The sequence below is a fragment of the Mangifera indica genome, chromosome 14, assembly GCF_011075055.1.
Source record: "Mangifera indica cultivar Alphonso chromosome 14, CATAS_Mindica_2.1, whole genome shotgun sequence".
NCBI lineage: Eukaryota > Viridiplantae > Streptophyta > Magnoliopsida > Sapindales > Anacardiaceae > Mangifera > Mangifera indica.
In genome coordinates this window covers 50,691-70,632 of record NC_058150.1, presented here as the reverse complement: position 1 = coordinate 70,632, position 19,942 = coordinate 50,691, and the positions used below count along the sequence as shown (strand labels likewise).

Genomic DNA, 19,942 nt, shown 5'->3' with positions numbered 1-19,942 from the left:
TCATACTATTGAAAATATATATTAGACTTATAAATGTAAAGATTGAAATCCTTATTACATAAAACCAATTGGCTTGTGTTAAGGTCTAATCCACACACTTATATACCACTCATTTTACTCAAGTTTATTAGATGTGAGACTCTCTTTCTTTCTTTTTTATTTGAGTCTCCAACACCTTTGTTTAAGTGTAACCACCTAGGTTGTTAAAACCGCCATTTGACTCATCCAGTTTTTGGTTGGGTGTATTGTCACTTGTATCTAAGAACATTTAGGCTATTAAACCCGTCTTTTGGCTTGTGCTCTGATACCATATTGAAAATATATATTAGACTTATAAGTGTGAAAATTAAAACTCATATTACACAAAATCAATTGACTTGTGTTAAAGTCCAATCTACACACTTATATACCACTCATTTTACTCAAGTTTATTAAATGTGAGACTCTCTTTCTTTCTTTTTTAATTGAGTCTCCAACACATGCAGACGAAGACTTTTATCAATATCACTCTTTTTAGGAAATTTGTCTTCTATGAATGTCGCATCTCTAGATTTTATTTCAGTCATTCTTCTATCAAGGTCCTTTCTTATGAATACATACCCTTTGGAGTGTTTAGAGTATCTTATAAAGATACATTTTCTTGCCTTTTAGTCTCAATTTTTCGAATTTATAGAATGCATCATAGATGTATGCAACAAACCCCAGGGGTGCATCATATTCAATTCAAGTTTTCTACATGTCCATAACTCATAAGGAGTGAAAGTTATTGATTTAGTGGGCACTCGGTTAAGTATATAAGTCGCAGTCACTAAGACATCTTCCCAATACAAAATTGAAAGATTCACTTGCGCCATCATAGATTTATCCATTTCTAATATAGTTCAGTTCCTTCTCTCCATTGCACTATTTTGTTGCGGAGTTCTTGGAATCATTAATTGTCTTATAATTCCTTTTCTACTACATAATTCCTTAAATTCAGTAGATAAATATTCATGGCCACGATCAGTTCTTAAAACTTTTATTCTTTTGTCTAATTGATTTTCAACCTCATTTATATAATGTCTAAAACAATTTATTGCTTCTGACTTATGAGAGATCAAATAGACATACCTAAAACATGAACAATTATCTATGAAAGTGATGAAATAGAATGCTCATTTTCTAGATTTGATACCAATGTAAGCAGAAACTAAAAGGGTCCAGGATCATATAAAAAATATACCCGATTTAGAAATTTGAAACTTTGATGATGATTGGTGATCCAATACACTTCTGTTGGAATCTATAACACACTTCACTTGATTTGCTTTCTGTAAAAATTTCTTACAGATGAAGAGAATATTGGAGGAAAGAGCATTTTGTGAGTTTAGTGTAAGAGATAGTCCCAATGGAAATTACGCTACTTTTTATTAAAAAAGAGAGTGATAGTTAATTTTAATAACTGCTAAATGAAAAAAAGGTCATTATCACTTATAACGGTTAATTTTGCCTTTTATAGCCTTAATGGATCGGGTCAACCCATCATGAGTGGATCAGATCGAATACCTATGTTCCTCTAGGGGAAACTATTCTAAACCTTACAATTTCCCCCTCTCTTAGCATTCCCTTATATCTCTCGTGGTGTAAATACTATTTAAAAACTTACTTTTCCCCCTGTCCCCTATGTTATTGATGCAGCGCGAGGGATATTTCTCAAATCTAAAATTTCTCGGGTTTGCAAATATCCCCAGAGTGAGTGCCAACTTAAAAATCTGTAATTTCTTCGACCAGAATCATAGTTTTCAACTACCATTTTAACAAAAGATGATTGTATATCTACTTAAACATAATAACCTTAAACTAATTCATCATAAACAACCAATAATTAAGTCACAAAATTAATTTTTCAAATCCAGAAACCCTAAACTAAAATCGCACAAAACCTTACTCTAATTCTATCAAATCTAAACATAAACATGATTTAAATAAGATAAGAGATAACTTGCTCACCTTTTTCATCATTTTCATCATTGAAAAATATCAAAAATTTTGCCCAAATATCAAATAAATCATCGCCGTGGGAGACCCGTGGGATTTTGTTTTGTGCATGGTTGAGTGAGGAAAATTTTTGCTAAGAATATGAAATTTTTTTGCCTTTTATATGAGAGCATTTTGGTAATTTCAGATAAATAGGGTATTTTCTTTAAGTCCAAAAGAATGGAGCAATTTTTTTAAATCGCTGATGTTTAGGTTAATTTTTTAATTTCCCTTTATATTTTCTTAATATCACAAGTTTTCCAAAAATTCACTATATTCTTTTGGTGAGAGGAAGCCCTACTGTTTTTCCTTTTAACATTTTAGTCCTATTAATCTAAACGCCAAGGTTAGGTGAGCTTCGAGAACAAACTACCACACGCCTCTTTTCTCTTGTCTTGCATCTACCTCTTCATTCAGAAAAAACCCTAATTTTGCGCCCTCAGGCCTCGTCACTATGGGTAAGATCTTCTCATGCTCATCTTTTTCGCTGGAGAATCTAAATGGTTTTCATTTATCGTTTTTCTTGAGATTATTTCTTTTCTTGGATCTTCTGTTTATAAATCCATTGGTCTCTCTTCTGATCTAGCTTTGCTGTAACTTTCATCGATTTTTCAAAGGCTGATTTTTTATGTTGTTGTGGTGATTGGTGAAATATTAGCAGTATATACATTGTTTAGGCTTCGATTATCTTACATTGTCTGTACTTATGGTTTGTTTGCGCTTCTTCAAAGTGGTTTGATGTTTTATTTTTCGAGTAATTAAAGAGTAACTCCTGAGTTAGTGTTGATTATTGGGAATGCTGTAACTAATTTGTATGAGCTCTGTTTTTTTTTTTTTTTCCCAATTCGTAGATATTGAGGAGGATATCCGCTCGTTACAGCTTGACTCGGCAGGTAGTGTTAGAAAGACCTGTATAGTGTATTTTAAGGTGGGTTGAAATTTGTATCTTTCTTGCTTTCCCATAACGTTTCAATGCTTGTATCGAATCTTAGCAGAAGAGAATAATGGGGTGGCCAGTCCAGAGGAAGCAAAGCCTGAAGTAGTTGCGAAGGAGGATAAGGAGGAAGGTTGGTTGGACAATTGGATTTTGTTTCAGCTTTTTTATGTTCTGTTATTCATTCCTAGAAATTGCATGTGTCCTTGTGATAGACTCTAGCATTTTACACCTATACATTGCTCATGTTTTATTTAGGTTTTATGGGTATTGTTGCACTTCCAATAATATTTTACAACTTCTTAGGTCAATTAAAAATATCTGGATTTCCACTGAAATGCATCAAAGTGGCCACACATAGAACTTTTGGCGGGTGAATCATACATTTGATTTTGATTCTTATCTAATTTCCGGTAGCTACTTTAGGGTGGGCAATTGGAGCCTACTTAAAGTAAATTGACTTTGTTGTGAGAGTTCTGTCATTTATTGCATAGAAAAATTCCTTTTGGATTTAATCGGTTCCATTCATGTGATAGCATTTCAAGTGACAATAGATGATTTGGTAAAACTTTATGTAAAACTCCTATATTTTCTAAAGCAACATTGTAGGTTTTATGTAAAACTTTATTATTGCATGCAGTGGCTTCTCATGCTGTTATGTAGATGTATTATTGATAGATAATCGCCAATCAAACATTGAAAACACTTAAATGTGTGGTGATTACATTAGAAACAAACTCTTTCAATGTTGGTTTCCCTGCAGTTTTGCTTCTCCTTTAGATATTTTATTGTGTAGTTTGACTTATTAGGAAAGTACAGACCAGCTATGTTTTGCTTTATAGGTTGCTACTTTGGCAGTTACTTGAACCGATTTCAGCCTAGAAATTTTAAACTTCAACTCAAATGTTTGTGCTTCTATTTTTGCCTTTTCTGACCACCATTAACATAACTCAGTTTTTTCTTGTAAGATGACAATTGCTTGCATTAATGAAAAAGGAAATGGGTACTGTATATAATCCGAGTCTGATGTATACACATCTTTTTAAAAATTTTTATCTGGTGGTGTCAGATCCAAAGGAGGAGGTGCACACAGTTTCTCAGCTAGTTAATCCTGGGCGAAAAGGTTCTTTATAAATTTATTTTGCTTTGCTTTAGTTTTCATGATATTTACTTTTGTTCTCTAAAACTAGTTTAGTATTTTATTGGGAAGGATGACAGGCATTGCTGCCTTCTTTTACACCAACAATTCATTTTCTCATCGTGTTCATTGTCTGATGTTCATTTGTAGTGAAAGAGATGGAATTATCTGCACCGCAGGATGTTGAGCCAGAGGAAGTGGAAGGAACTAAGAAGCGACACTTGAATGTTGTATTTATTGGTCACGTTGGTGGGTTGATCTCTTGTTGCAATATATCACATGATTGATTATATTTTAAAAAATATAATCACATGATAAATATGTAAATTAGCTAGTTGCCTCATAATGTACAATATGAATGCGATTTACTGTCATAGTATACTTGTTCAATACTAGTCTGCCCCTGGTGAGACATAGTAACACGGTCTCTCCATAGCTATATGCTATATATTAAACCTGGAGTCTGTGCCATATGTACCCTTGATTCTTTGTGTTTTGTGCCTTATAATTAATTTAAGCTGCTTTAGTGAGTGCAATATGAATGATGTATGATTGAGTTCCCATATTTGGTTGCCATTACGTACTCAAATGTTAATGACTTAGAAGTGCTTCAAGTAAATCGATCTCCTGGTTTCTTCAATGTAAAAGCGATCCTACCTAGGTGAATTCCTATGGAGTTGTTTCTATCCCCCATTTCTTTATCAAAGAGATTATGTTTTCCCAAAGTTTGTATACTAGACTTTATGAACTCTAAGACATCTGGCAACATGGCTAGACAGATTTTTGTTCCTGTAATCACTCTTGGGGCATGCACTGCTGTCTGAATTTTATACATGATGTTGATGTGAAGCTGTAGAACTATGCCATATATTCTGTTGGATTCTAATAGCAAGCTGTATAACTTTGGTCTTGTAAATGCATTCTGCTGACTGAAGATGGTTACCTGGACACTGGATTAATTTTTCCTTGTTCAAGAACAAATTCTATTTTTTCATTAGTTATTTTCTAAACAGTAATGCTGATTGAAGTAGTACATATAGTTTTTTAGTTATATATGGTTCCTACTTGTCATCAATATGTTTTATTTGTTATTTCGTGTATCTGAATTACAGATGCTGGTAAGTCAACAACTGGAGGTCAGATACTCTTCCTTAGTGGTCAGGTTGATGACCGTACAATCCAAAAATATGAGAAAGAAGCAAAGGACAAAAGTAGGGAAAGCTGGTAAGATTTTATATTGGCTATTTTACTGCTGCTCTATTTGTTCAGGAGTAGACAATAACACATACTTAGTTTTACTTTTTCTATAGCTTGTCTGAATGCCCTATCAGTATGTTTCTCACACAATCCACATGTCTGACATCAATGCTTGGATTGGCTTGTTTTCTATTGATGCCTTCCGGTACAAATTTTTAATGCTGCCTGCTATTCTATTGTTTTTCGTACCTGGTAGCAGGTTGATTTTGCATAAGACAAATATGCTTGAAGACTATATCTTTGACATGAATTAGCTGTTGTCCCTGATTGTAAAAAAAGAGCATTTGTGTATTAATTTCCCAAATATTTCCTTGCATACTAATATCATATCAAGAACACTTTTAGAGAGTTTATTCTTAAAAATAAAATATTACTTTTTTTTTTAATTTTCTTTAATGTTTCCCTTTTTTACAACATGCACTCCAAATTTCTTAAATCTGTTCTTGGATGTTTCAAATATTTTTTTAAATATCACCCAACTGTTTGGAATTCTATATTATTCATATGCTTTCAACTACTGAATTATATCTCGCCCATGCAAATTTAGTTGTGTTGATTATATTATTGGTGATTCAGTTTGATGTCAATTTTCTTTTGATAATGTTTGATGTGCTGTTTTATGCCGTACTTACTTTTTCAGTTTTTCTGTTTGCTAATATCCTTGGCTAATTTCAACCATTTTCTATGTGCTAGGTATATGGCATACATTATGGACACTAATGAAGAGGAAAGAGTCAAGGTAATTTCGGATCTTCTTAAAATTTTGGCGATTTCAGAGGCTGTGGTACTATTATTGTTTTTAAGACAGTTGAAAATTTCTTTTTTCCAATAATTAGAATTGCTAATATGAAAAGAGATGATTGGAGAATATTTCGATGTATTGATTCAACAAAAAATGCAACATTATATAGGAAGTTTATCTAATTAATTTAAGAAAACTATTAACTACATCTATTTAACTTTGGAAAGATATCTACGTATTCCTATTTTATATAATGTATTCCTTATTTATATGATTCATTCCATATTTACATGATATTTCAATAAATATGTTAACACTCCCCCTTAAACTAGAGCATATAAGTTATATGCGGCAAACTTGTTACAAATATAATTAATTTGAGGACCTCAGAGAGATTTACGAAGGATGTCAACAAGGTTGATCATTTGAACTAACATGACTTGTGGTAATGCTATTGAACATATTCTTTTTACGAACAAAATAACAATCAATTTTAATGTGCTTTGTCCTTTCATGAAAAACTGGATTGGAAGAAATATGAAGTGCAACCTGGTTGTCATAAAGTAATGACATTTATGATATACTTGCAAACTTCAACTCATGAATTAACTACTTCAACTAGACAAGTTCACAGGTAACTAAGGCCATAGCACAATACTTTGCTTCTGCACTGGATCTGGCCATAACATCTTGTTTCTTACTTTTTCATGATATGTGATTTCCTCCAATGAGGACACAATACCTAGAAATAGATCGTTTGTTTGATGGCAAACCTGCACAATCATCATTTGAATATCAAACAACTTGCGTATGATCCTTATTCTCATAGAGTAGACCTTTTCCTAGGGCTCCTTTGATATAGCATAAAATTCGAATAGCTGCATCCCAATGATGGTCACATGGAGATTGGAGAAATTGACTAATAACACTGATTGAAAATGAAAGGTCAGGTCATGTAATGGTGAGATAATTGAGTTTTCCAACCAACCTTCGATATCTCCCTGGGTCTGTAAAGGGCTTCCCCTGTCCCAAGTAAAAGCTTAATAGTAGGGTTCATAGGAGAATCTATGGGTTTGCAGTGTAACATTTTGTTTCTTCTAGAATATCTAGAGCATACTTCCTTTGAGAAATAACAATTCCAGACTTAGACTGTGCGATTTCTATGCCAATAATATACTTGAGTGGCCCCAACTCCTTACTTTGAAAGTGTATGAACATATGTTGTTTTGATTGCTCAATGTCATTCTGATTACTTCCTATTATAAAATATCATTCACATAAACAACTAGATAAATGCATTGTCTTTATAAGGTATGTCTATAGAACACAAAATGATTACTCTCTCCTGCGCATGGCAAACTCCTAAATCACTGTGTTGAATTGACCAAACCAGGCACGAGGAGATTGTTTTTGGCCATACAAAGAATAATGAAGTTTACATACTAATCGAAACTCTCCCTGGGCAACAAAGTCAGATGGTTGCTTCATATAAATCTCCTCTTGTAGTTCATTATGAAGAAAAACATTCTTAAGAACCAACTAATGTAGTGACTATTGCGAAATAGCAACCATAGACAAAAAGAGGCGAACAAATGACATCTTAGCTGCATGAGAGAATGTTTCATAATAGTCTAGGCCGTATGTCTGAGTGTAACCCTTGACAACTAATCAAGCTTTCAATTTATCAACCTTACTATTCGGGCCAACCTTAACAATATATATCCACTGGTAACCAATAGTGGAGTGTACTGGAGGTTAGGGAACCAATTCCTAAGTACTATTGGCATGCAAAGTAGACATCTCATCAACAATGTTAGGAACAAATATAGAAGATAAAGTAGACATAAAGACATAAAAAGGTAACGATAACCGATGATAGCTAAGGAAATTATAGATGGGATGAGGATTTTGAGTGGAATGCATACCCTTGCGAATGACAATAGGAAACTGATCAACAGAAGACATGACCTCAGTAGTGGGTGTACAGGAGTCTCAGACACGAACTCACCAACATTGTCACTTGCTGGATGATGAACAAGATTGGTACTAGGCAAGAAGAGGGTTCCTCAGTGGGAGGAGAAAAAGGAGATGTAGGAGCAGGCTGAGAAGGTGAATCTGGGAAAGGGATAGTAGATGGTAACGGAATGATTTCTGTAGTAGGTTGACCATCTGATGAAGAAGAAAAGAGAGGAGAGGACTAAAAAAAGGTAATGTCAGCAGAAACATAATATCAGTGTGTGTCAAGAGAGTAACACTGATAACCTCTCTAAAGGCGGGAGTAACCAAGAAATATACATTTGGGAGCATGAGTGGTTAATTTGTCACGACCAAGAGATAAGTCATGAACAAAACGAGTGCGTCCAAAGACACGAGGAGAAAGAAAATACAGAGGTTCTTTAGGATATTAAATAGAGTGAGACATCTTATGTTGTAAAACTGAAAAAAACATTCGATTTATCAAAAAACAAGCAGTGAGGACTGTATCTGTCCAAAATCAAAAGGGAACGTTATTATGTATAAGAAGGGTGTAGGCAGTCTCAATGAGATGTCTATTCTTACGTTTGACAATCTCATTTTGCTAAAGGGTATAAACACAAGATAACTGATGTAAAATACTCTGAGAAGACATTATCACTACGAAGGGTATGTATAGTAATAGAAAATTGTGTTTTTATCTTAGCACAAAAAGATTCAAAAATAGAAAATAACTCAGATTGATTTTTCATTAAGAACAACCAGGTGCAACACGAATAATCATTAATAAAAGTAACAAAATATTGAAACCTTAAAATAGACGCTACTTTACTAGGACCCCAGACATTTGATTATTGACTGTACTAACTCAAAGAGGGGCACAACCTGATTATTGACTCGCTTTGGAAATGTTTTTGAGAATGTTTTCCAAGTTGACATGGCTCACATTAAAGAGAGGATAAAGAAAAAAACCAAGTACCATTTTTTATAGTTTGGAGATACTGGGGTGTTTGAGATGATTGTGAAGAAGTGTCGAAGACTCAGTAATGGAGCAGGCTACAGAATCAGGTGGCAAATGTAAGCGGTAGAGACCCTATGACTCATGTCCTGTGCCAATCGTCCATCTTGTACTGCTATCCTATATAACAAAAGAGTCATTAATAAAGGTAATGACACAATTTAAATTACTGGTGAGTTTACTAATAGAAACGAGATTAAAGGGACATTCAAATAGATAAAGAACAGAGTGTAAAGACAAAGAAGGAAGATGATGTGCATGACCTATATCTATTGCTTGGGTTATGGATCCATTGGCTAATGTAATAGTAGGTAGAGACTGAGATTCAATACAATGGGAAAGTAAATGACGGTTACTAGAAATGTGATCGAAAACACCAGAATCGAGGACCCATGGTCTGGGAGGGGAAAACTGAATGAGGCACACTGCTGGGTGACTTGTGTGTGAGACAAAAGCAATATTGGAGGAAGGTTGCTTGGAGGCCTAATATTTGAGGTATTCTTCATAATCAACACCTATAAGAATCAATGATGGTTAAGATTGATTGCCCAAGGAATTAGGGAGGTCAAGCTGAATAACGTTTGCTACTTGAGGAGGACGACTATGCAATTTATAACATTTTTCTCTGGCATGACCCCATCTATGGCAATAACTACATTGTGGTCGATTTTCTTGATCACCACGGTCTCCTTGTTGAGTCTGAGAGGTAAGAGTAGATGTGTCTAGGTTGGAAGAACTAGAGGAACTTGTTACAACACCTGGAGAGGACATATAGAGCAATCAAGCAAAGGCCTTATCAAGGGATGGTACAACAACATTGGCTAGAATCTAATCCCTGAACTGAATCAAGGTCAGGTTTGAGAGTAGCTAAAGTCAACACCATAAAGAATTTAAACCGTTGGGCCAAGGCTTCTACAACTGACTTATTAGCGAGAACAAGTGAGTTGAATTCAGCTTTAAGAGAGGCCATTCGTCTAAGAAATTTCAACATGCTCATTCCTTGTTGTTTTAGATGAACTAGATTAGACACCATCGAGTATAATTGTTGGATGTCATTGATATAGAGGAGCTTGGCTTGAGCTCATATTTCAAAACATGTTCAATAGGCCTTAAGAATGGGTTGAAGCTGAGTGTCAATAGTATTCTATAACATACTACACGGGGCAACATCAGTTCTAATCTAGGTAGTTTTATCAAATTTAATGTCCTTAGCTTTGATTGTTAAATGGTCTTCGATACCTTGTCCTATACACCACAGTTCAATAGAAGCAGGCCACGAAATATAATTACTGCTGCCAACTAACTTCTTAGTTGTGATTATAGTTAGAGAATTGAAAAGAAAAGTGGTGCTTAATCTGGAGTTCTCAATAGCCATATTAGACATAAAAAAGCAGAGAAATCAGCCAAAAATTGATTGAAAATTGTTGAAAAACACATGGAGACAAAGTTGACAGATCGTACACAGTCTGGAGAGAAGCAAAAATTTGGCAAAAGATGTTTTTCGATGATGACAGAGACTACTAGTGATGAACAGGAGTGTGATTGACTGGAAAAGGTTCACCGTTGTTGTTTGAAGATGACGGTGTTGGCGGTGTAGTCTCACACGCGTAGGAACAATAGATTGAGAAGACGACTCGAGGAGGAAACGGTTGGCGCGTGTAGCAAATTCCGGTGATTGATGATGGTGGGGTTACCATAGAACGACTCGTTGGCGTCTTTTGAGTCCATTAGGAGAGGCAATGTCATTGCTTGTTCGTCAAAGGAGGAGATCGGCTATGGAAGCTACCGAGAGGACTAACAGTGCATGGAGGTGTGTGCTGTAGTGAATGGTGATGCTTCTTCTAGGGGTTTGTTGGTGAGACAGTTTTGGTCACAATGTTGTAGGTACGGCAACCGGAAAAAAACAAAAACACAATGGTCCGAGAAGGCAGTTGGAAAACAACTTGGAATTGTTGGAAAAATTTTAGAAGTCTAATATAGGCTTTTATACCATATGAAAAGAGATGATTGGAGAATATTTCGATGTATTGATTGAGATAAAAGTACAACATTAAATAGGAAGTGTATTTGACTAATCTAGGAAAACTATTAATTATGTCTGTCTAACTTAGAAAAAATATCTACGTATTCTTATTTTACATGATGTATTCCTTATTTACATTATTCGTTCCATATTTATATGATATTTCAATAGACATTTCAACAGCTAACCCATGTGTAAGATATTGAATTACTTGATGTAATATTTTTGGACATGTAATGCTGCAGGGTAAAACAGTAGAAGTTGGAAGAGCACACTTTGAAACGGATACAACTAGGTTTACAATTTTGGATGCACCGGTGAGGAACCTTCTTTTAAGCATTATTCTTTTGGCATTATTCCATTATTATTACAGTTATCTAAGTGTTTGATGGGAAGTACCAAAACAAAAAATAGTGTAAACTTGTGCACTGTGATAACTGGAGACTGCTTTATACTATGAATTGACATTACATTAGTTGGCCTCATGCACTAATAATTGTTCTTGAGTGAATGTCTTTCTCTGTGCATGTTTTGTTTTTCTTTTTTGAGAGAGTATGCATTTCACTTGTATTCATTTTGAGGCATGTGCTGTGAGACTGAATATGAGAAAGGGAAAGTGATAGTGTATGAATGAATCTTACAATTCTTGCAGAGCCATGCTATAATCAAGATTAAGTGTATAGAAGAGGACAATATTCAGAGTCTATTCTTGAAGTGGGTTAACGCCTGATATAATTCTGAAAGATTAAAAAAAGAAGATCCAGCACACAAATTGAATGTTGGAGTATATTTTATGATTTTTTTCAAGTGCTATGAGTAACTTCTACCATTTGTTTATTTTTATGTTCTAGGCAGTTATAATTTCATCCTTCAGAATTTGTAACATCTTACTAAGGGTTTATGAATCTATCATGTAGTAGTTTAACTTTTACTTCAGTAGCATACCAGTGCCGTCCTTAAATCCAGTTTGACTTTGCTTCTCCTTTGGGAATGTCGCTGTGGCCGTTTTGTTTCTATTTTTCTCTGGTAAAGGGATTAGTCGCTGAATCATGATTTCCCCCATTTTTTGCTAGAACTTTTTTCAGTTGTAGTTCTATTGATGCTTCAGGGTCACAAGAGCTATGTTCCAAATATGATTAGTGGGGCGTCTCAAGCAGATGTTGGTGTACTGGTAAGTTAGTGCTGATCTTTTATTTCCTTATATTTTTTAAGGATCCTGGATATTGATTTTTAAATTGATCACAAACTCTTTTTTAATTAGGTGATATCGGCTCGAAAAGGGGAATTTGAAACTGGATATGAGAAAGGTGGACAGACCCGAGAACATGTTATGCTGGCAAAAACTTTGGGCGTCTCTAAGCTGCTTATTGTTGTGAACAAAATGGATGATCCTACTGTGAACTGGTCAAAAGAGAGGTTATTATTCGCTCCAGGACTCTTTTAGGTGCTTGTCTCTCTTTGCTTTGTTCTAGCTTGTTCTTTATTCTGCTGTTTTCCTCAGGTTTGATGAAATTGAATCAAAGATGATCCCGTTCTTAAAGTCCTCAGGCTACAATGTGAAGAAAGGTATATTTTTTATGTGTTTCCTGAAGTTTTTTTTTTCAGAAATGGAAATTGTTTTGTTTCAAAGATAATATTCTCATGAAAAATTATTTGTATGAATTTTAAAAAATTTACAAAGGGATGAAAGGTAATAATTGTGTCAGATTGCCTTGCTATATTTGTTGTCGTAGGCTGGTTAAAATATTTTCTGCCATAGTAAATTTGCTTATAGGGATGCCGTTAAGTTATTGTTTTCACATCATCCTTATTCTAGTGTCTGTGCAAAATCAATCTCCTAGAGGAATACCAAGTTGCAGGATGGAGGTTTTCACTTGCATTATCTTATTCTTTTCTTTTGTTTTATTTTTGTTTTGTGGCTAAATTGATTTTCTTTTGTTGGGTGGAGTAATAAATTTCTTCCCTATGGATGTTACTCTTTAAATAAGCTTCAGAAATATTCCCCATAATGTAGCTTCAAGTTCTATTTGATAGTTTAGGATAACATGTTTACCTTGTGAGGTCTTTGGCCACTGGTCAAGTGTCATCACATTTATGTCAAGGGTCTTCGGTTATTGGCAATTATTAGATATAAGTTCTTTTGTCACTTGGTGAGAAAAAAATCTTCCATCATCACTTGTCCGAATATAGGTTGGCATCTTCTAAATTTTTTGGGAGACTTGAGCCAAGGTAGAGCATTGATATTCTCATTCTTCTACTTGTGGAGGCATGAAATATATTCTGAAAATTTAAGGGAAGTTCTTGGCAAATTTGCTTATACCGGGCAGTGTTCCATACAGATACTTTATGCTTGTGCTGTTAAAAAATTCTCCTCCTAGCTCTTTGCTGTATTTTTTTAGGTCTTGTATCATATTTGTAGTATTTCTGTGGTAAATCAATAATAATTCTTTTTCCATAAACATTTTGAAGTCTGAATTTGTGAATATTAATATTCTATATATTCATTCTTTGCGTTGGGCAAGTCTGTCATGCCAAGTAGCTACTCTTCTATTTTTAGTTCTCCTGGTTGATTCATAATGTTATCATATTTGTAGTTGAGACTGAATTTTTTCAGTATTTGGCCATACTGACATAAAGCAGCAATGGAGTTGACACAAACACTCCAAAGCCTAGCCTAGCCTATAGTGAGCACTATGGTTAATTGCAATGATGGTTGCTCATAGGTCATATAATTAACTCTTCTCTGTTTGGTAATTCAGTCATGGTCATGTTTATCTGAGGTGCACTATGCTGAGGAATATATGTTAATTATCCAATGATTAAATTTAAATGTGGCCATCTTTTCTTTATAGGTGAAGCTGCTGTAGTATGTTGCATTTGCTAGCTTGTATTTGTTTATTTTATTCATAAATTACTCATATATAAACTTTCAGATATCCAGTTTCTCCCCATTTCTGGTTTGATTGGCTCAAACATGAAAACAAGAGTGGACAAAAGCATTTGCCTGTGGTGGAATGGTCCTTGTCTCTTTGAAGCCCTTGATTGCATTGAGGTTCCTTCACGAGATCCTAAAGGTCCATTTAGGTATGCAATAATCTTTCTTGATCAGATCTTATTCTTTTTCATTTTAAAATTCTACTTTGATGCTTTGGATATTGGGCTTCATCTTTTAAAATCATTTTTTATACGATATTGAACAATTTCCTGTACATGAACTGTTATTATGATGTTTATGTATAACTTGCAGGTTGCCTATAATTGACAAATTCAAAGATATGGGAACTGTTGTGATGGGAAAGGTTGAATCTGGTAGTGTGTGTGAGGGTGATTCCTTGTTGGTCATGCCAAATAAGGTGCTCTCTCTGGCCTACTTTTCTATCTGTTTAATTATTATTATCACTATTATTTGTTTGTATGCTAAATACATTAATATTGTTGATGGTGGTTAAGGATCTTACTTATCAATCTGCAGGCTCAAGTAAAAGTTATTGCTGTATACTGTGATGAAGATAAGGTTAGGCGTGCAGGACCTGGTGAAAATCTACGGGTGAGATTGGCTGGGATTGAAGAAGAGGATATATTGTCAGGTTTTGTTTTGTCAAGTGTTGGTGAGTAAAATATAATTCATTTAAATGCATTATTCCAATAAAGTGTCAAAACTTGTGTGGAAAATGAGACTTTTGTACTATATACATATATATATTATACACACACATAACCAGATCAGAGATCTCAATCACATATGCAGCAGCTGAGATCATTTAAATTGCAGAATAGGCACACAACAGCATTTAATGGATGTCAGTCCTCTTTTGTTACCAACAGCTCCTATTCTTCTTTAATCATGTTTTTTTTCTCTCTTATTGGTGCATTCTCTTCTACCGCCACTGCCCGTCGTTCTCTTCCTCTTCTCTTTTCTTTATAATCCCTGGGTGTGAGAAAATTGGCTTTCATTTTGTTTCTTACTTCTGTCCAATTATTAATTGGTTCTTGAAAATGTCATTTGCTAAAAAAGTTTCATTATGTGCTGTAAGGTTTGGCAAACTTATAAAAACTAGCTTCCTGCTAAGTTTACATGTGGCAATAACCACGGGCGCTACCATGTGGCATAGCCAACTGGCTTGTTGTGTATCTATATTTCCCTTGCCAAAAGCAATGTACTGCAAAGTCAGAAGTAAAAAATTTTCCTAAATAGGTTTTCCCTAGATCAAAATTTATACCAATAAAACTCTTGTAAGAGAGACAGGCCAAGAACCAGTTGAAATTTAACAATTACATTGGTAATACATGTAGTTGAGAAATGGGAATTACTATAAACAACAAATTTTATGTGTTTCTACTTGGCCTGAAGGAAACTAATAGATGATGAGAGAGAGAAGTTATAATTTGAAAAAAAAGAAAAAAATCAGTAATATCATCACTCTGATTAATTGATATCTATGAAAAAGCTGTTAGGTGTCTTTCTCTTGTTGAAATGATCTCTGCAGTAGGAAATCAACAGCTTAGATCTGTTGATTGGATGGTTGCGGAATCATTAAATAATGATACACTAGACCATTTTGTCTTTACGAATCAGATTTTATCTTTTCCAATGAGTTGATGCATATTAAAATTTTATCTTTGTTTTAGTTCTGTTTTGGTTTCGAAAAGCATTTTACTATTTAGATTTTTGGTTTGTTATTGATGTTTTACTTTTTATTCTGTCTGTGCAGCCAAACCGATAGCCGCTGTCACTGAATTTGTTGCCCAGTTACAGATCCTTGAGCTTCTGGACAATGTATATGCAAGCGTTAATTTTCATATTCGTTAATTCTATTTAAAACTCTTTAGCTTTCTTAGATTTTCAGTTGGTGAATAATGCTCGTATATCTATAACCTAAAGGTATTGTTGTTCTTTTAGGCAATTTTTACTGCTGGCTATAAGGCTGTCTTGCACATTCATTCTGTTGTTGAGGAATGTGAGATTGTTCAGCTACTACAGCAAATTGATCCAAAAACAAAGAAACCCATGAAAAAGAAAGTTCTCTTTGTGAAGAATGGTGCTGTTGTTGTATGCTGCATTCAGGTTTGCCTACTTGTATATTATTACACTTAAAAGAGTTATTTTTCTTCTTTCAAATGTAAATCGGTAAACGTATTCTTTTTTTATTTCTGTAATTTTATAGGATGTATATTTTTGTCAAAAATGAGCAGAAAATTAAAGCTCATTTGCTGATTTTCACAATCATAAATACATTGCAACTTTGACACAGTTAATGGAATGGTGAATTTAGTTCTCTTAGAATATTAATTACATGATATGGTTTCTACTAGTTTCATATGTACAGACTACAAGTTATGAATTTGAGTGCAGAAGAAACTAGATCCAAAATTTTTAGAGTTTTTTTTATATTATATGGTTTGATCCTCTAAATGTGTATTTCAGGTGAATAACTTGATATGCATTGAGAAATTCTCAGATTTTCCACAGCTTGGAAGGTTCACTCTTCGTACTGAAGGTAATTGATATGCTATTTTGCATTTGATAATCGATATCTCTTCTGCGTTGCAGTCACATACTTTGTTTTATAGGAAAAACAGTTGCAGTGGGGAAAGTGACTGATCTTTGTGCAAGCGCTTAACCAATTTTGTTATTAGAGGTGAGGACTGTCTTGTAAAGAATGTTGCACTTTTTGGTTTTTCTACTCCTGTCACATCTGGAACTTAATGGTTACATATTTTCACCATTTCTTTTTTTACATGTAAAATAATCATGTCAAGCTTACTGAATTCTCAAATTGTCAAGTGTAGTGGTTGAGCCATTTTTGCGAGCAAAGTTATGGATTACATATGTTGCCTAATTTCCTTCTCATAGTAATTGGAGAATTTACTGTGGCAGGCAAGCTGAATCAGCAGAACAACTTTCTGTGCTTCTGATTGATTGCAGCTGAAGGAGTTGAAATGATAACATTAGTAGCATTCGAAAGATAAATTGTTTGGATTCAGGTGTTGCATTGGAGAGGTGTCGGGTATGATAGTTGTGTCTTTGAAATGGGCGCTTTTCACAGCACATAATTGATAGTTTTGTTGTTGAATGGGTGTAAATTATGTATTGCACCCATTGCAATTTTAACAACTTGATTATAGTTATTATAATTGATGAGTTTGTTTGATTAAAGTTAGAGCTTAAATTATATCCTGGAATGGGCGTTGTGGTTGCAACAAATTCATTCCCATGTAGCATTAACTATGAGCATCTTATGCTGTGGTAAAATCACTTATTTCTGTTGACATTTTTAGAATGGTTATTTTTGCTAATGTTTTATGATTTGGAATTTTTGATGGCTGTTTCTGCAAGAATAATGAATGTTACACGCAGTTTCTTTATTATTATCACATTCTGCACAAATATTAATAGTATGATGTGTTGTGTTTGCTTCAAATAAATTCACAAGGGGAACATTCAGAGCTTGTTTCTTGAAAATTAAATTTAATAAATCAATAATATACTGAAAAATTATGCTTCATCTTTGCTTGCAGTTGTCAATCATTTGAGAACTAACCAATGTATATAGCTTAAGCAGCCAATACTTGGTTCGGCTCACATGGATTACACACCTAGGCTACTTCATCTATTCCAATTAATGTTTATATAATAAGTTAGTGATTGTATTTGTATTTGTACACATTGTTAGTGACTATAGTATTACTTTTCTTGATATGTTTCATAATTAGTAGAGTGATAGTTTAATTGGTTGTGGTTAATGGGTAATTTAAATGCTTTTCTATGTGAAGTAATGCAACTAATTAGCTAGGATTATGTCAAACTTTCCTTTGTATATACATATTGATTGATTTTCTCATTGACAGTAGTGATAGAAAGCTTCCTAATAAAAAAGACTTGTTGAGAGTAAGGTAATGGCCATCAATACTGGTGTTGAATCCTGATTGATTTTCGTCTTTAACTGCAACCAAATCAACTGGATTTTTTCCATTCTTGCCCCATTACATCCATCTCTTACTTTCCATAATATTTCTCATTAGCCTTGTAATTCCCTCTACAACCGTTGCGTGTGTGTATCAATAACAAAGCATGTCCTCTCAACACCTTTCATTACGAAAGGAAGAATTTAATTTGAAATGGAAAGCCCAAGGATGCAGGTTTGTTGTCTTGCAGATGATAATAATGGTGGTTTACTTGTTGGTACTTTGATTGACATAACTGAGTCTGGAATTCCATTCTGTTGTAGAAAACATCCAGAATGTTGTGCCACCTCTAATACCAATGTCAATGGCAAAGTCCCTACTGCATGTCGTTATCTATCTCCCATCTAATATTGCTGTATGTCCTTGTCTATTCCCCCTATAATGTTTAATTAAATTTGTTTACATAATGATCCTTTCGTCTTCCTCTCTCTCACCCTCTCTAGTCTCTAATCTCGTACTTATATATCTTACCATACTATCATTCATGTTTTGTACAATACTACCTATTTTGCATTAAAATTATTGTTGGGCCTTGTATCTTGTCCCGTATTGCTCAAGTTATAGAGGGGCTTTTGTTGTTTAGAAGATTTGTAAGGATTTTTTATCTTATGAATAGATGAGAGGCTATTAAATAGTGTAATGAGGCTTTTGGGTATCAAATTTTTCTAGATAATACGTTTCACAATTAGTAGAGAGTGATAGTTTAATTGGTTGTGTTTAATGGGTAATTTAAACGCATATCTATCTGAGGTGATGCAATTAATTAGTTAGGATTATGTCAAAACTTTCCATTCTATATACATATAGATTGATTTTCACACATGTTGTATGCTAAAAGCTTCCTGGTCAGAATGATTTGTTGAAAGTTGGGGTGTAACATTTCTAATCCAATAGTTTGATCTACTGTTAAAATACTGTTTAAGATTTTTTTTTTTGGGTTTTGCAACCCAAGATGTGTCTTGACACAACACATACAAACCCAATATCTCTCGTGTGGGATTTGCTTGAGTGTCTTATTTATTTGTAATATCATTGGTTCAGTCATTATGATTTTATTTTTGGGTTTTACAATTCAAAAATACTATTTAACCAATTTTATGTTAGCATTCCTATGCAATTCAAAATCTCACACAAATCTAACATATCTTTTGTAGCATCCCTCTCATATTTTGTCGGTGTGAGTTTTGTCTAGGGTTGATACAAGTAATATCACTTCCATTCTTTCCTTATTGGTCATATCAGCAGTTAACAACCTTCCATCTTTAAATTCAACAGTTGGATTTGTTTTGGTTCTTTCTTTACTGCATCCATTTTTGCTAGATATCACCTGGATTTGCCTTAATTATTGCCATATTGTTTACTTTCCTTTTAAGTCTCTTACCATTTTTACCTTGTTACCATTTCTCATTGTTCTTGTAAATTCTCTCTAAAACTTATATATATATATATAGACACTCCATCATATCTTCTCCACACCTTTCATTTCAAAAGAAAGGATTCAAATGGAAAGCTCAAGGATGAAGATTGCTGTCTTGAAGATGATAATAATGGTGGTTTTGCTTGTTGCTACTTTCATTGACATGGCTGAGGCTGGAGTTCCATCTTGTTGTAGGTATGATCTAGACTGTTGTCAGGCTGTGAAGGCCAACTCTAATGCGAATGTCAGTGTCATACTCCCTACTAATATTGATGTTACACCACATTGATTTTACTTCAATATATTTATATAAAAGGTGGAGTAATATTTTAATAAATTTTGTTTCGTTGATAAGTGATTGGATATGAAAGGAGTTGGTTTACTTCAGTATTCAACTTAATTTTAACCAAATTTGAGTTGAGACATCAACTGGATAATTTGGTTTGAATCATGAATT

General features: G+C 34.0%; 1 protein-coding gene across 5 annotated transcripts; it reads left to right on the top strand.

The window, feature by feature from the left end:
* Positions 1-2,317: 2,317 nt before the first annotated feature.
* On the top strand, positions 2,318-17,374 carry LOC123196296 (eukaryotic peptide chain release factor GTP-binding subunit ERF3A-like). 5 transcript variants are annotated; one of them, XM_044610266.1, is made up of 19 exons: positions 2,318-2,474; positions 2,868-2,909; positions 3,009-3,083; positions 4,020-4,073; positions 4,239-4,337; positions 5,201-5,312; positions 6,039-6,084; positions 11,348-11,419; positions 12,211-12,273; positions 12,364-12,518; positions 12,604-12,668; positions 14,036-14,186; positions 14,350-14,455; positions 14,575-14,710; positions 15,815-15,879; positions 16,003-16,167; positions 16,528-16,600; positions 16,683-16,741; positions 16,981-17,374. In XM_044610266.1, exons 1-18 carry the CDS (start codon positions 2,471-2,473, stop codon positions 16,721-16,723), a joined length of 1,524 nt encoding a protein of 507 aa, XP_044466201.1. In that variant the 5' UTR covers positions 2,318-2,470; the 3' UTR covers positions 16,724-16,741; positions 16,981-17,374. The 5 variants fall into 5 exon arrangements, with proteins under 5 accessions (XP_044466201.1, XP_044466202.1, XP_044466199.1 ...); XM_044610267.1 differs by having other exon boundaries at positions 16,893-17,374; XM_044610264.1 differs by having other exon boundaries at positions 16,674-16,741; positions 16,893-17,374.
* The last annotated feature ends 2,568 nt before the right edge of the window (positions 17,375-19,942 follow it).

Bases quoted from the DNA above. Each gene is read 5' to 3' on its own strand.
- LOC123196296 (XM_044610264.1), top strand. The intron at 14,711-15,814 runs GTGAGTAAAATA...CTGTCTGTGCAG, and splicing joins TTTTGTTTTGTCAAGTGTTG to CCAAACCGATAGCCGCTGTC. The intron at 16,168-16,527 runs GTTTGCCTACTT...TGTGTATTTCAG, and splicing joins TTGTTGTATGCTGCATTCAG to GTGAATAACTTGATATGCAT.